The sequence below is a fragment of the Nymphalis io genome, chromosome 28 (assembly GCF_905147045.1).
Source record: "Nymphalis io chromosome 28, ilAglIoxx1.1, whole genome shotgun sequence".
NCBI classification, from domain to species: Eukaryota; Metazoa; Arthropoda; class Insecta; order Lepidoptera; family Nymphalidae; genus Nymphalis; species Nymphalis io.
This window is the reverse complement of record NC_065915.1, coordinates 517,342-533,908: the sequence shown is the minus strand read 5'-3', so window position 1 is coordinate 533,908 and position 16,567 is coordinate 517,342. Positions and strand designations below refer to the sequence as shown.

General features: G+C 37.5%; 2 protein-coding genes across 3 annotated transcripts in view; one reads left to right on the top strand and one right to left on the bottom strand.

Moving 5' to 3' along the window:
* Window positions 1-7,088: 7,088 nt before the first annotated feature.
* On the top strand, window positions 7,089-9,995 carry LOC126779304 (fibrohexamerin-like). The gene is made up of 5 exons (XM_050503298.1): window positions 7,089-7,173; window positions 8,452-8,671; window positions 9,075-9,211; window positions 9,406-9,516; window positions 9,735-9,995. The coding sequence occupies exons 1-5, from the start codon at window positions 7,122-7,124 to the stop codon at window positions 9,872-9,874; spliced, it is 660 nt and encodes a 219-aa protein (XP_050359255.1). The 5' UTR covers window positions 7,089-7,121; the 3' UTR covers window positions 9,875-9,995.
* Window positions 9,996-11,437: 1,442 nt separating this feature from the next.
* Window positions 11,438-16,567, bottom strand: part of LOC126779282 (uncharacterized) — a 37,967-nt gene continuing 32,837 nt past the window's right edge. For both annotated transcript variants that reach the window (XM_050503259.1, XM_050503260.1), the window contains exon 9: window positions 11,438-15,581. In XM_050503259.1, the coding sequence (XP_050359216.1) occupies window positions 15,510-15,581 (72 nt within the window). In that variant the 3' untranslated portion in view covers window positions 11,438-15,509. The remainder of the gene's footprint in view (window positions 15,582-16,567) is intronic.

Below are 16,567 nucleotides of genomic sequence, written 5' to 3'. Positions count from 1 at the left end.
ACATTGAAATCTGTCTACCATTTTTGTTTATCGTTATACATCCCATGTCGTAGATTAAAAAAAAATATTTCTCTTTTTAGAGTTACTGCATTTCGAAATTTACCAATCGTGCTGTTTTAATTATTTAAACTGAGACTTGGGATGTATAAGAAGTGATAATATAACACGCTGTATAAGTAGCTATGTATTATAAGGGCAAAACATTAACGGAACTTATTACTTTGAATATTTTTAAAATACACTGTTGAGTGAAATTTATTGTTAAAAAAAAACTTAAAGCTTTTACATATATACATATTATATAAAATAAATAAAAAAATATTCCAATTCGTTTCCAAGCTACCGACATTTTGATTTATTTTTTATCATATTATTATTAGTCTAAATTAACTGTCTTCAAAATTCATTAAATGTTTCATACATTAAAGTAGGCTTTTACAAAAACCTGTGAAACGACTTGAAAAAATAACTTGATTTCGATTTTTAGTCCATTATTGAGTACAGTCAAAATCTTACTTATAAACGTTATCGGGTTATGTTATTAGTAAAACAATGTCATGTCTCCTTCTTTCGAATGTCAAAGCAATGATGACGAAAAGAGATAAATCATTATACAACTAAAAAGCCGCTAAGCAATTAACTAATTACAAATACGAATTTTTTTATCTTTTGATAATATTGCTCTCCTTCTTATGAGTGTAAATAAAAGGGATAGCAAATCTGTTAAATTTGTCAAATTGAGAATATTATATGATATATAGACAAGACTAACGTTGATATATTTAAGATGTTTGAAGTAATAAGTTTCGAACTGACGAGTATGTAAAAATGTATACGCCAAAGATTACATGCCCTTATGTGGGGTCCGGTGTCCAGTGTCCAGTGTGTCGTCTGTGCGATTGTCAAAGTTGTCTACATTTTGTTTCGTTATAAGCTGTATAACGGTAACCCCAGCACGGTATCGTATACAGCGTGTTATGTAAACTTTGCATTTATATAAGTAACGCTTGGTGCGTGCGTGTGTTCGCTGTCGACCCGTAACTATTTAAAACTATTAATATTATTGAATATTATTAATGTACAATAGTTATGATTAAAATGATTTTTAAGCCAACGATGACTTTTATTTTCACAACATCCTTAGAATTAAATAAATAAGGTAGTTTTCTTACATCAATTAAATCTTCAAAAAACATAATCCTTCTTAACAATCTCATAATATTATAAATCAATAAAAAAAACATTTCGAACGCCATGGACTCGGCTGCCGCATGTGAGCTGGCCGTGCATATCGCTATGAATCCATTAAATTTTTTTTATATTTGCCGGGAGGGCAAATGACTACTCCAACTGATGATATGTGGTAGTAGAGTCCAAACGAGACGACGGCCAGTACAGTCGGGAAGAATGTTCTGCATTAGCCGCCCCCGCCTTGACGGCCCGCAAAATGCCTCTACGTTTCGTTTGAAGGAACCCGGGTTGTAAGAGGAGGAGAACACGTGAGCTGGTAGGGAATTCCATTTTTTGGAAGTGCGACAATGAAATGGGTTGCCAAATTTCTTTGTGCGCGATGGAATTGATGTCGCAGTTAGGCGGTGACATCGAGAGCCAGCACACGTAGGCTTATGAAGGAAGGGGGAAGCAGAAATTAGAGAGAATAATGACATACTTCGTCGGGCTTTTGCCACAGCATCGATTCCTGCTACTTTGGAACCAAATGGTTTATGCAGAGATGATGGCAAGAGACCCGATGGAGCGACATTAGTGCCATGGTCGATGGTACGTGTTCTTGTGTGGGATGCAACTTGCGTAGATACACTGGCAGTATCTCATATCAAGAATACGTCTCGTAAAGCCAGTGTAGCCGCTGAAGCTGCTCAAATACTCAAGCGCCGCAAATATTCACTTTTATCCACCGAATATGAATTTGCGGGGCTGGATTTTGAAACATTGGGTCCATGGTCGTCCGATACAAAAAGAATCATAAAAGATATTTCTAAGAAACTGGTCCACACTTCTGGTGACCCAAGAGCTGGCGCTTATTTAGCCCAAAGGCTGAATAGTGCCAGCGTCTTGGGTACAATGCCACAGGACAATCTTTTAGACGGCGTGTTTTTGCTTTAAATTTGTAATGTGTATTTTTTCTTTTTATTTTATTTTTGTATTTTATAAAAATGTTTTTAATATATATAAAATTATTTAATAGAAATAAGATTCCACAAAACGATTAATAAATCAAAGAGGATTGTAAAACTTGATAGTTTTATTCCTAGAAAATATCCTAATGCGGATACAAATCAACCACCTCCTCCTCCTTACAGTATATTATGTACTTGGGTACCTGAATATTCGACCGATTTTGTTATAATCACGCTGACGTCATTGTTAAACATTCATCGTTAATTGAAAATGTGAACACAAACAAATTATCGAAAATAAGTAAAAATTTGCAATCATTGATGTACAGACCAGGGTCGGATTTGTACCAACATATCGTGTGCTATATATAGAAATAAATAATCACTCACAGTGAATATTTCATTTATTGCGATAACAAAAATACCAGAATCGATGAGGTTGAAACGAAATAAAATGTTAACGTTCACTTAGAACTTATGAGTTTAAATAAAAGGGATAGCAAGTTTGTTAAATTTGTCAATTTGTGTTTATGAGGATTGGGAATATTATGTGATAACTAATAAAGGTATATAAAATACTTCAATGTTTATTCGAGATCAATTGAATATGTATGTAAGGTCCTCCAGACCAATTTCGGCCACAGCGGCCAATCTCAAGAGAGATTAGCCAACTGCGCAGGACATATTATAGTGCACAAGTGTGTGCGCAAACACAGGTGCACTCTCTATTCCCTAATTATCGGCATTGGACGGCAATCCGACAAGTCCGGGAAGAGTTCAGGCGCAGGACCAACGGTTTCACGTGCTTTCTGAGGCACGGGAGTGTACACGCTTCCAATTTCCAGACTCCGGGCTGCTTGAATGAATTTAGGACCTGGGATGTATGTACCTACATCCCAGTACATAGTATAATGTAAGGTGACTGCTCCACCACGCCGCTACAGCGAGGATTATGTAGTTAATTTCCATCTGCATTGGCTTATTATTAAGAAATAAATACTCAACGATCAAGTTTTGGACTGGAGTTTAACATTGATATTTAACGAGCCTCTTACGAGTCTGTGATCGCTCCCAGTTTTGACTGCATTGATCACGGAGACGTCATTAAATATTTGTCTTCTCGTCGACAAGATGAAGTCTATCTCATTCTTGGTTTTCCCATCAGGGCTCACCCAGGTCCATTTACGCTGACCTGGCTTCTTGAAAAAGGAGTTCATCATAAAGAGTCCCTCCTTCTCCATAAAGTCGGCCAACATCTGGCCCCGAGTGTTGCGGTCTCCAATTCCATGAGGTCCCACCTTTAACTCATCACCGAATCGTTTGCCCAGCTTCGCGTTGAAGTCCCCCATTACAACAGTGAAATGAGTCTTGTTGGTATGTATGGCTTTAGATAAATCCTCATACATGACCTCAACCTCATCGTCGGAGTGTGTCGAAGTCGGCGCGTATACCTGTATGACCTTCAAAGAATACCGCTTGGTGATTCTGAGTATAAGGTACGCCACCCTAGCCGACACACTCTCGATTTTCACAACGTTGTTAACGAGGTACTTGTGGACTATGAACCCGACACCACCTTGAGACAGTTGATCGCCCTCTCGGAAATAGAGAAGGTTACCGGATTTCAGGATCATCGTATCCTCCCCCTGTCTTCGGACTTCGGATAATCCGACGATATCCCAGTGTAACCTGCTCAATTCTTCCTCCAGTTCGATGATCTTCTCGTCGGTCCGCAGTGTACGCGTGTTATATGTTGCCAGGGCCAGAGGTCGTCGGTGTTGGTAACACGAAATCTGCCGGGGATTCTTAGCACCCCCTGCCCCGCCGTTACCACAGCTGTTACCAAGGCTAGGAATAGCAGGGCTGCCGGGGACTAGGGGCCGTGGTTTAGTTGCGCGAATCATGAGGGGATATGCCATAATCGCCACGCTTGGCAGACGGGTTGGCGATCGCAGTAAGTTAGTCATAGTACTCAGAGAGACGCTGCTGCCCGTTCTCTGGTGTATATTCCCTCGGGTCGACTTCTACGCCCCCCACGGGATGAGATGGGGTGGTGATATTCGTCGCCGTCACCACACGGCAATGTGATCAATGCAGTCAAAACTGGGAGCGATCACAGACTCGTAAGAGGCTCGTTAAATATCAATGTTAAACTCCAGAGGTCCCGACTGATGAAGTCTACGCTCCGACCATCACCTCTTCAAATCCGAAATCCCGAAGCCTTTCAGCTCGAACTCCAAAACCGATTCGATTGCCTAGCAGACTGCGAGGAAGTGGACACATACAACGACAGGCTTGTGGAAACTGTCCGTACGGCTGGGTCTAAGACCTTCAAGACCAGCCGTACAAAAGGAACCAAAAAGATCTCTGCCTCTACCCTACGGCTTATGGAGGAAAGACGGAAAATGATTCTGACGTCCCCAGCTGATGCTGCCGGCTATCGGCTGATCAACAGACGGATTTCAAAGTCTCTAACTCGCGACACTCGCCAATTTAATACAATGCGCATTAAAGAGGCCATCGAGCGGAACAAAGGCTCTAAAGTGTTCGCCAGAGATCTGTCTGTTGGTCAGAGTCAACTGACAAGGCTGAAAACTGAGGATGGCAGAATAGTCACGTCAAGATCTGAGCTGTTGGAAGAGGTTGAGAAGTTCTACGGTCAGCTGTACACGACAGCTCAATCACCTGTCAGTAGTCATGCTGCAGATCCCAGAGCAAGACTAACCCGACACTACACTGAAGATTTTCAGGACGTCAGTCTTTTCGAGATTAGAATGGCTCTCGGACAACTCAAAAACAACAAGGCACCTGGTGATGATGGTATTACAGCCGAGCTTCTGAAGGCGGGTGGTACACCGATCCTCAGGGCTCTTCAGAGGCTTTTTAACTCCGTCATTGCCAAAGGTCAAACGCCAAAAGCATGGCACAGAAGTGTGGTGGTACTTTTCTTTAAGAAGGGTGATAAAACCCTTCTGAAGAATTACAGGCCCATCTCACTGCTGAGTCATGTTTACAAGTTGTTTTCGAGAGTCATTACGAATCGTCTCGAGCAAAGGCTTGACGACTTCCAGCCACCCGAACAAGCCGGATTCCGGAAAGGCTTTAGCACCATAGACCACATACATACGCTGCGGCAAGTTATACAGAAGACTGAGGAGTATAACCAGCCACTTTGCTTAGCGTTTGTGGACTATGAGAAAGCCTTTGATTCGATCGAAACCTGGGCTGTGCTGAATTCTCTTCAAAGGTGCCAAATTGATTATCGGTATATCAGGGTGTTAAAGTGCTTGTACGAGAACGCCACCATGTCGATCCGACTCCAGGATCAGAACTCAAAACCTATCCAACTGCAGAGAGGTGTAAGACAGGGAGACGTGATATCTCCGAAACTGTTTACCGCTGCATTGGAAGATGTTTTCAAGCTTCTGGACTGGAACGGACTTGGCATCAATATTAACGGCGAGTACATCACTCATCTTCGATTTGCCGATGACATTGTAATTATGGCTGAGACCTTGGAAGACCTCGGCACTATGCTCGATGACCTCAGCAGGGTTTCCCAACAAGTGGGTCTAAAAATGAACATGGACAAGACGAAAATCATGTCGAACATCCATGTTGCACCCACTCAAGTCAAGGTTGGAAATTCTGCACTCGAAGTTGTAGACAACTATGTCTACCTAGGTCAGACCATCCAACTAGGTAGGTCCAACTTCGAGAAAGAGGTAAATCGTCGAATTCAACTCGGCTGGGCAGCGTTCGGGAAGCTACACGATATCTTCTCATCCCAAATACCGCAGTGTCTCAAGTCGAAAGTCTTCGACCAGTGTGTGTTGCCAGTGATGACGTATGGATCAGAGACGTGGTCGCTCACAATGGGCCTCATAAGAAGGCTCAAGGTCACTCAAAGGGCAATGGAGAGGGCTATGCTCGGAGTTTCTCTGCGAGATCGAATCAGAAATGATGAAATCCGCAGGCGAACCAAAGTAACCGACATAGCCCGAAGAATTGCTAAATTGAAGTGGCAGTGGGCGGGGCACATTGCTCGCAGAACCGACGGCCGCTGGGGCAGAAAGGTTCTCGAGTGGCGACCACGAACCGGAAGACGCAGCGTGGGCAGGCCCCCTACAAGGTGGACCGACGACTTAGAACGAGTCGCGGGAAGCCGTTGGATGCGGGCAGCGCAAGATCGGCCAACGTGGAAATCCTTGGGGGAGGCCTTTGTCCAGCAGTGGACGTCTTTCGGCTGATGATGATGATGATGATCAAGTTTTAACTGACCTGCATCTTCTGTTGAATATATGACGGTGAATGTTCTGAGGACTTGTAGGATTGGTTCTGGCCGCTGAATTTCACCATCAGACATCGCACCAGAATTGTAAATTCTATCCTCAACACCTCAATGTCTGGAAATCCACAACAATGCGATTTTTAAGACATTTCCTGCCTCGCACAACTACTCTGTGGAACCAGCTTTGAACCAATATGACATACAAACCTTTAAGAAAAGAGTGTAATCATTCCTTAAAGGCCGGTAATGCATTACAGGTGCGTGCAGCCCTCCGATTTTAGCACTTTCCATCAGATGATCCTGGGATTTTTTTTATTCCTTGGGTTTTTTTGTTAGATGTTTGATTTGATCCTGGGGTTTTTTTATGTTAGATAGATTTGCTCCCATCTAACATAAAAAAAAAACTTTTTTAAAAATTTTTGAATATTCAAACTGTTTATATATATCTTATTTAAAAAATCTTTCAAACCGATAAACTCAAATTCTTCGTTACCCCAAGACATAAAAATCGTCAAGTCCAGCTCTGTTATAAAGTAGGTATCCACGACTACACAATGTCTGCTGTTCTCAGCTAAGCAAATAATAGTTAATACGCATTATGTTAAAACAATGATCCAAATGTATTGTTGTTTTAACTTTGTTTGTTCGTCATTAGTTGTGCGTGTGTCGTGTCGCGCGCTCGTGGTCACATCATGCTTACCAAAATCGTAACACTTCTGCTGACGGTCGCGTTCTGCGTCGCTGGTAAGTTTTATAAAAAACAAAGTAGTAATGAACAACACGAGTTTATTAAGGTTTCCTTTAATTTAAAAAAAATAGTATAAGAAGGTTTGTCTAGCGAATTGGCTACCTACCTGATGTTAAGCGCATACCGGCCATAGAGTAATTAAGATCCATCTCTATCACTGTCGGCGCAAAGACTCATCGAATCGCTGAATCCAGTCAAGTATCAATTCGGTATATTGGCGCAAAGTCGCACACCTGTCTTTTACAGGGTATTCGTATTCTTCAGAGAATCTGCGATGGAGTTCTAGACCGTAATACCTCCTTCGACCGTCTACCGTCGGACCACACAGCGACTATATCTCGGCATCATCAGTATTCCATTCATTCGCACGAAGCGTTTTGCTATGTGGCAATTTGGAATGCCCTGCATCAGTGTCTCCTTTACCAAAGATCCTTTTAAAGAAGACAATGTTCATCATAAGAATTAAGACGTTTGTCCATTGTGTCTGTCGTTACACCGACTAACTCACCCTTCAGGTCGAAATACAGATTAATTATAGATAACATATAGATTACCAAAAAGCCATACAATATTTTGTATATATATATATATATACATATATATATATGTATATATATATATATATATATATATATATATATATATATATATATATATGTATATATATATATATATATATACATTTATATATATATATATATATATATATATATATATATATATATATACATTTATTTATTTATTTGGGAAACAAACAATTATAATTACACTTAATAGTAAAAAAACAAATATAAGAAAAACATAAATCAATCAAGTTTCCACTTAAAATTAATACAAACAAATGACATATTATATTAAAAATAAAAACAAAAACAGAAAGCACAAAATGCAAGCGAAACTGCTATAATTTAATTATATGACGTAAACTAAATTTAAATTCGCTAATTTTTGAGTTAAATATATCTAATTCTGTACAATGTTTGTTATAACTTTTACATGCACGTAACAAGAACATATTCTTATACATAATAAGAGCTAAATTAAATAACGATTCAAATAACGTCTTCTATAATAAAAGGTTTTTGAGCTTATATTAAAACGAATACAATTTATTGAACTAATGTCCAAAACACCAGCACGTTAAGGTCACTCCGTCGGTTGATTGGTTTAAAGTTCAGTTGCAAGAGGTGGACTACGCAGAGAAATAGCTAAAATTAAACAGAAGATCGTACAAACAAGGATCAAGTTTATTTTGTTTGCACGTTATGTTGCAGTACCGTCGAATATCGTCCGGCCGTGTAAGGTGAAAGATAACAAATGCGTCCGCGATAACTTCGCTCCTAACTCGCGCTGCAACCCCGGGGTACGCGGGTTCATCCCTGCGGAGTACACGATCAAGTCGTTCAAGTTCGACACGCCGTACTTCAACGCGACCTACATCGACAACAACTTAACAATAAGAAATCATAACAAATGCTTCGTGTCGGAGTTCTTGTAAGTATTGAGAAAGTTTGAGTATATTTGTAAGTGTTTTCGAGGATATTTGATGGAATGAAACAGCACTTTTTAAACTAATGTACAAAGCGATTTTATTGTTATTCTGAAGTACTAGATTGTTTTATTCAAAACCGGGACCTCATGACACAGATCTGTATAAGCTCCTGTTATATCGACAAAGTAAAAAAGTAATAGCCTGTGTATAACCCACTGCTGGGCTGAATCCTGTTCTCCTTTTGAGGTTTTGTAGCATATTCCACTACGCTCCGCAATGCGAGGTGATATTATGTATTCGTTAGTTATGAGTTGTCCCAACAATTTGTACTTCTAAATATAAGTTTAGAAGTTTAATACATAAGAATTAACACAGAGTAGGAAACTTCAACAAGTAACATTTCAGCTTTAACGTGGGCTCGGACACCGCGGTCCTCTCCATCGACTGCCCCGACCTCGACTTTGAGTCGACTCGCACCCTCATCCAGCACTACTCGCTCCAAGAAGATACATCTTACAACTACAGCTATAGAGGCAGATATCGTGAGTGTACAAGACAGTATACAATACATCACTTAGAATGAAAAGAGGGATGAATAAACCCCACCAGGACCACATGATTAAGTACTTACCCATATTTATATTAGTGCCAGAGTTAAGTTCCTGTAATGAATACTTAGGTGTCTCATTTCTTACAAGAATGAAATTAGTTTTATAATTATGTTTGAATGTTCTAGCGCTGGTCCGCCTGACCCTTAACATGCCTCACGCTAACGCGCTGGATCTCTGTTCGTCGTTCACATTTGCTGACGTCACAGCGCTCCCCATATTCTTGGTCAATCCCAACGGTTAGTATGAAGACGGGTTTTAAATTTAGAATATATATTTAGCACCCAGAAGTGAAACTGATTTTATAAAAACCTCGAATTGGTCTTTTTAAAAAATCCAAATCATACAGAAAACTTATAAATAATTCATCCAATTACTCTTAAATATCCAAATAACACCTTTGAACATTCAATAAATCACAAGTCGCGCCAATATTTAATCTATTTTATTCGCTCAGATGAAAAAACTGAAGAATTCCTGTCGACCGACCTCACGTTGCTGAACATCTACGAGCGGGAGACGTTCTTCTATCGCGCCAACCAGCTCGCGCGATACTACATAAACTCGCTCATCTGCGATTTTGGATGTAACTTCTAACATTATATCTATGTGAATATTTAAAAACATATGTAATTATTACGATTATGCTTTAAATTTATCTTCTTGGCTAACATCTAAATTTATTTCGAAATTTGTATTTTTTGTTAGAATACATAATATATTTTGTGAAAATAATAAATATCTGCTAGTAAACATTTACTTATTTATTATTTAGTTAAAACTTTTTTGAGCACCACGATGTGTATTTGGAACAAAAGGCGGACTTAATGCCTGAAGGCATTCTCTGCCAGTCACCAGGTTAAGCAGAAATCCGTGAAAGCGGTAATTGGTAATCAAAAATATACATGCATACAGATATAATATCAACAAAATAAATACAGAGCCATAATATATATATAGTACAAAAATATGAATAATAATGTATTATAGATGTCATAAGATGACAAGAACTAGGAACTTTCTGACAAAATATGCTTACGGAGAGTCTTGAAAGTAAATTTAGAGGTAGCTTTTCTAATATGTTCATGTTTGTTCCATAATCGGACAGCTTGAACGGAGTAAGAATTAGTATTTCTTCTAAAATTCAAAATCTTATGATCAAGAAAAAATAAATAAAACGCCACAGCGTGCATAACGATTGGTGAGTATATATGTACGTGAACACGAATGAGCAATTCTCATACAACCCTTATTATGATTATGTAACGTTTTAGGATAACAATAATTAAGGTACATAATATAATATATTCCAAATAGTAGGAGTAAGGACAAAGACAAATAAACTTCAATTGACATGACCATATTAATAATAAATATATACTATTTTTCTTTTGTAAATACACATACTTATATAGATAATTACACCCAGACTCAGGACAAACAGACATGTTCATGCACAAAAATATCTGTCCTAGGTGGGAATCAAACCCACAACCTTCGGCGTGAAAAGCAAGCATCCACCAACCGACTCGTCAATATAATAATATTATTAATTTACTGGTGCTAGGGCTTTGTGCAAGCTCGTCTGGGTAGGTACCACCCACTCATCAGATATTCTACCGCAAAACAGCAATACTTGATATTGTTGTGTTCCGGTTTGAAGGGTGAGTGAGCCAGTGTAATTACAGGCACAAGGGACATAAAATCTTAGTTCCCAAGGTTGGTGGCGCATTGGCTATAAGCGATGGTTGACATTTTTTACAATGCCAATGTCTAAGGGCGTTTGGTGACCACTTACCATCAGGTGGCCCATATGCTCGTCCACCTTCCTATTCTATAAAAAAAAAAAAAAAATTATAATTGTTAAAATAAAGCATATTTTGTAATAATAAAATAATGGTCTGCCGTCGATTTGGGAACTCGCCATCTCCGATCTTGATATTTATGAAATAAAACAAGAGCTTTTTTTAGTCTTTTATCATTTTATTTATAAAATCCATCACAACTCGGAACACTATGCGTTAGGGGACTGTCTTTAAGGCAAAGCTGATTTCATATATTGAATAACATTTTAAAATAATGTTTATAATGAAAACATCTATCACACATATGGCTGTATGTAACGCACAGACTATACAAATAAAAAATAAAATAGAATAATTTATATTGGCAACAAAATTCATTTATTTTATAATCTGTATTATATAATATCATCTGTTACAAATATATGTATTATGTAAGGCAGAGCACAGCCTATACTATTCATTTACATACAATCGTTAGGTATTTAAATTAAACACGTTTAAACTGATTACATAATACTTACTGTTTAAGCTATAAAGCCCACTCCTACACGGAGTCGCCAGGCGCACGTGGCTCACACGTGATAACAAGTAATAATCATGGAAGCGAACACGCATAAAACTTTTTAAAAGTTATAATAACATTAAATTTGATATATTTTTTATTATCTTTATAAAAATAATTGAGATTCTAAATTTCTCAAGAGATTACAATTCGAGATTATTATGGATACGATGACGTATAACGTAACGCACATTACGTTTAACAAATAAACTATTTTGCTTTTCAAAGCGCACCGAAACACATATACTTCAACAGGGAATATGCAACGTTAAAAAATAATACAAATTCAAATTGATATAACAGTAACAGCCTGTTAATGTCTCACTGCTGGGCTAAGGCCTCCTCTCTCTTTGAGAAGGTTTGGAGCTTATTCCACCACGGTGCTCCCGGATTGGTAGAATACACATGTGGCATAATTTCATGGCAATTGATATATCGTCAATAGAAAAAATAATAATAGCAATTCGTAATTGTTTCCCTAAAATAACCAAGATGGTATTATTCGTTAATCTCATGAACATCGTGAAACATAAAGATATATAATTACTAACTCTCGAACCGCTGCAGGCCTTCTACAAGCAAGTAAAAATACTTACACAAGCGTACTCGACTAAAGTATATTTCGATTTCAATTCATTTATTACTTTAATTATTATTTATTTATATATTCACTGGTGGTAGGGCTTTGTGCAAGCCCGTCTGGGTAGGTACCACCCACTCATCAGATATTCTACCGCAAAACAGCAATACTTGATATTGTTGTGTTCCGGTTTGAAGGGTGAGTGAGCCAGTGTAATTACAGGCACAAGGGACATAAAATCTTAGTTCCCAAGGTTGGTGGCGCATTGGATATGTAAGCGATGGTTGACATTTCTTACAATGCCAATGTCTAAGAGCGTTGGTGACCACTTACCATCAGGTGGCCCATATGCTCGTCCGCCTTCCTATTCTATAAAAAAAAAATATATTTCTCGTTTTGATAAATACTTCTTTTCTGAACGATTTTATTATTTAGTCAGGTTATAACTATAATACCAAAAACACTTGATTCGATAACACCACTGACGTCACAGAGGGTCACGCCACCAATAACACACGTGGATTTATTATTTTCTTTAGTAATGAACAAAAATATGATTCCAAATACTTACTACAAGTATTTATCACATCGTAATATCTTTATAATTAAAAAAGAGCACGTAAAACTCACAATTTAACTTCAAAGCGTCTGCATATTCCCCATTTATATTCAAAACATGACAAAATTATATATATATATATATGTACATAATATTTAAGTAACTATTACAACCTATACAATATCACCGCTAATATTTCTATATTCAGTCGGGTACAGTTTTTATCTTAAGATCATATATGACTGTCGACTGGTGCGTCATATTGACAACATTAGCGATAATATGCCACGCGATATATTTTCATTAATTTGACAGTACAACTAGTATAAATCTAGAATGGCCGATTGATTAAATAACTATGATATTACACACTTCAGGTCCCACACAAAGGTCAAAGGTCGGCGAAACTTAGTTTGCCCATCGAATAGTCACTATATAAAGGAATGGACATCGTGACCGAACGCGTCATATTATCATATATTCCACGGCGCGTTATCTCTCTTTAAACGATTATGATAATCAAACTTAACTAACAAAGGATAACACTCGACCACGGATGAATAAACGCGAAATAGTAGACAATTTAATCATTTATCGAATTTAATATGATTCCGTAGTCGAGTCTCGTCACTTATGAAATTATGAATAATTTAGTATGTATATAATCAGTCATACAAAAATACACGTCTATGACTAATGTAAGACATTATGAAACAATACTAAAGTAATATGACTCGGTAGTATATGACATGTGATATAAGACCAGTCGCGAATAACAATCACTTGAATATAATGTACACGTGTACAGACAGACATTTGCAACTTTTTAATATAAATATTTCAAATAATAAATACATCATTGTAATTATATTTCATTGACACATCTGTTATTTTTTGATGGAAAAGAATAACAACGGAGATTCATGCCGGATCTACATTCCGAATCAGTACTAACATATAAAGGTAAAATGCCTATTCAAGTGTCTGTGAGAGCTCATATTAATTGTAAACGGCTCACGGCCGTCCGTGAAGCCGTCAGTGAATGTGTACGACACAATAACGATGATGATGATGATAATAGTTGTTATAAAGGACCCCCTTTTGTTGTTGTTAGTTGTTGTTAATGTTGTTAAAGGGGGACCTTTAACAACATCTATAGGTAAAGCCGTTCATTTATAAAAAAAAAAAAAAAATATATATATATATATATAAATGATGCTTTCGTCCATATGAGTTGAAAGTTATAAGCGTTTGAATGTTTGAGATATATTAACATCACCGTGCAACAGGGGGCGAGCGAATCGCATTACATACAGTATGCGGGCCCGTAGGCATTTTGAGGACCCCCTCCATGTCGAAGCGGTTAGAAAAAAAAATTTTTGCTTGTTCCTAGGCCCGTGCCTTGTATGCCTAGAAAATCCAGAGCTGATAGTGTGTTTAGCAACACCGGATCGACAAAAGATTGTTTTTGCGTACAATAATATGAGTCGTATAGTCGTAATGCAAGCTTGGCTTGTATGAATTGGCTTGAAGTATACAAAAAAAGGTTGTTTATCTAAAGATAAATAATTTTAAATGTCTGTCTGTACATACGAAATGATTCCATCTTATATTGTAAACCATCTTAAATCCGCCCGAGCCGCCACTTCGTACTACTTGAAACTAGATATAAAACTTTACAAAGGGAAAAATTTAACTATTTCCAAAATATAAATATTGAGCAATTACCGTTAAAAAAATTACGGAATAAAAATTATTTATTTTTTTTTATAAATAATGTCTTTCTAATTCGGTATTGTCGCTAGTATAAGTTTTATGATAAAAAACATAATGTGAATAAAAGAAAATAAAATTAATTTATAATTCATATTAATATAAAACATAAGTCGATTACACGATGTGTACACACTTCTTCATGTACTAGCGACAATTTCCGCCGCTGCTGCTACATTCAATATATAAAAAAATATTCATTACAAATTTAATACGAGGAAGATTTATATTAAAAGAAAATTGTAAAGAGTTTTATAAAAAAACACCAAAACACGGTGGAGATGGAAATTATATTTGAAACACGCCTGCATGTACATTTAACATGTTCATTTACAATACAGAAAAATATTATTAGTTAACTTATAGTACATGATATAACATATTATGCGAGTGGTCGCGACACTGTTAACTTACTTAGCGTGTCGCTTATAAACCAAAGCGTAATAATGCTGCAATTAATGATGTAGACGTCCGTAATCCGTCCGTAACAGCCTGTGAATGTCCCACTGCTGGGCTTAAGGCCTCCTCTCCTCTTTTTGAGGAGAAGGTTAACCGATGTAGACGTAGAAAAATATAATTTCCATCGTTTGTCAACAGTATTTATAAAACTAAAGTATTTTGAATACTGATCATAGCGACTGTTTACAATCAAAACCAGGTAAACTCACTCGTGCAACAACAACACATGTGCATGTTAAAATTAAAATACAAAAACATGTAACTTCATAGAAGAGATTCAACATAATTGTCATCGATTAATTGCACAATAAATAATTCGATATCATAAATCTTATATTTAATAAAAGCTTATTCCGAATTGTATAATAATTTTTCATATAATATAAATATAACAGTCAAAAAATATTCATCAAAATATTATAATCGTTGCGATCTAGTTTTAGTTTATCACCCGCTATTCCAATTACCTGGTTGTGTATGTAAACATATGGTCCTTAGCATTCATTGGTGACGAGTAAGCGAAGATATTTGTACACTACGTACATACCGCTATGACGGACTTTCATCTGAAAGGCGGAGAAGATGCAAATAAAAAAAAAACGATTAAAAAAAGGAAGCTTCTTTAGATGTTTATACAATTATAATACGAGTGAGATGAACGAACGAATGAATCTAATTGGCGACTCGCGAACTATTTAAGATACAACGATAATATATTACGAGACATTTAAAGGACACACTTGAGAATCCGTGCGGTGCGATGCGATACTTTGATGATGCATATACTCGTACGTAGCGGGGAGGCAGGCTAACGGACTGACACTGATAAAAAGAAACACAAACGAGTGCGAAGGTACTCACGAGAATTTATGTGTGAATAAAAAAATCTTACGCTGACGTCATCTGACGTTTGATAACTTACGCTCACTCGTCTGTCGCTCGGAGTCTCGGTTAGCCTCCACAGCACGGTAAGCGTACCAGCGAGCGTAAGATAAGATGTTTACACATCAATGAATTATTTCCTATACAACCGATGTGTCAGCAATCATTCAATTATTATTTATGATAGGGACCTAATTGTCGAGAGTTGGTACAGCAGTTGTATCGGTCATTAGTGGCGCGACTTGATCACGAGATGATCATCGTGGTGGGGACTGGCCTGTCAAGCTCATCGGCCGGCCAAGCCGGCTTTAAGACACTTCTGCTTGGACTCTCGGTTGTGGCGGATATCTCATAAACAATATTTCAGTTGCTCAGTTTTGATTCATTTGTTCTATTTGTGTGTGTAAATTGTACGTGTCGATCTACGTTTACTTTATTGTTGTACAGTTGTATTGATTTATCTCTTTTTAAAAACTTGTTTCTATCTTGATTTCATTTATTTATTCAAACTCCACGCAATACGTCGATAATTATTTGACACGAAACACAATAAATCATATTCTACGCAATCATGGTTGTTATATAATATTAACGTACATTTGCCGTTTGCCTCCGCCGCTAATAACTGAGCCGCGTGTTCACCAAAGCCTCGCACCGCCACCGCCCCCCC

Bases quoted from the DNA above. Each gene is read 5' to 3' on its own strand.
- LOC126779304 (XM_050503298.1), top strand. From the start codon at position 7,122: ATGCTTACCAAAATCGTAACACTTCTGCTGACGGTCGCGTTCTGCGTC. The intron at 7,174-8,451 runs GTAAGTTTTATA...GTTATGTTGCAG, and splicing joins GGTCGCGTTCTGCGTCGCTG to TACCGTCGAATATCGTCCGG. The intron at 9,212-9,405 runs GTGAGTGTACAA...TGAATGTTCTAG, and splicing joins CAGCTATAGAGGCAGATATC to CGCTGGTCCGCCTGACCCTT.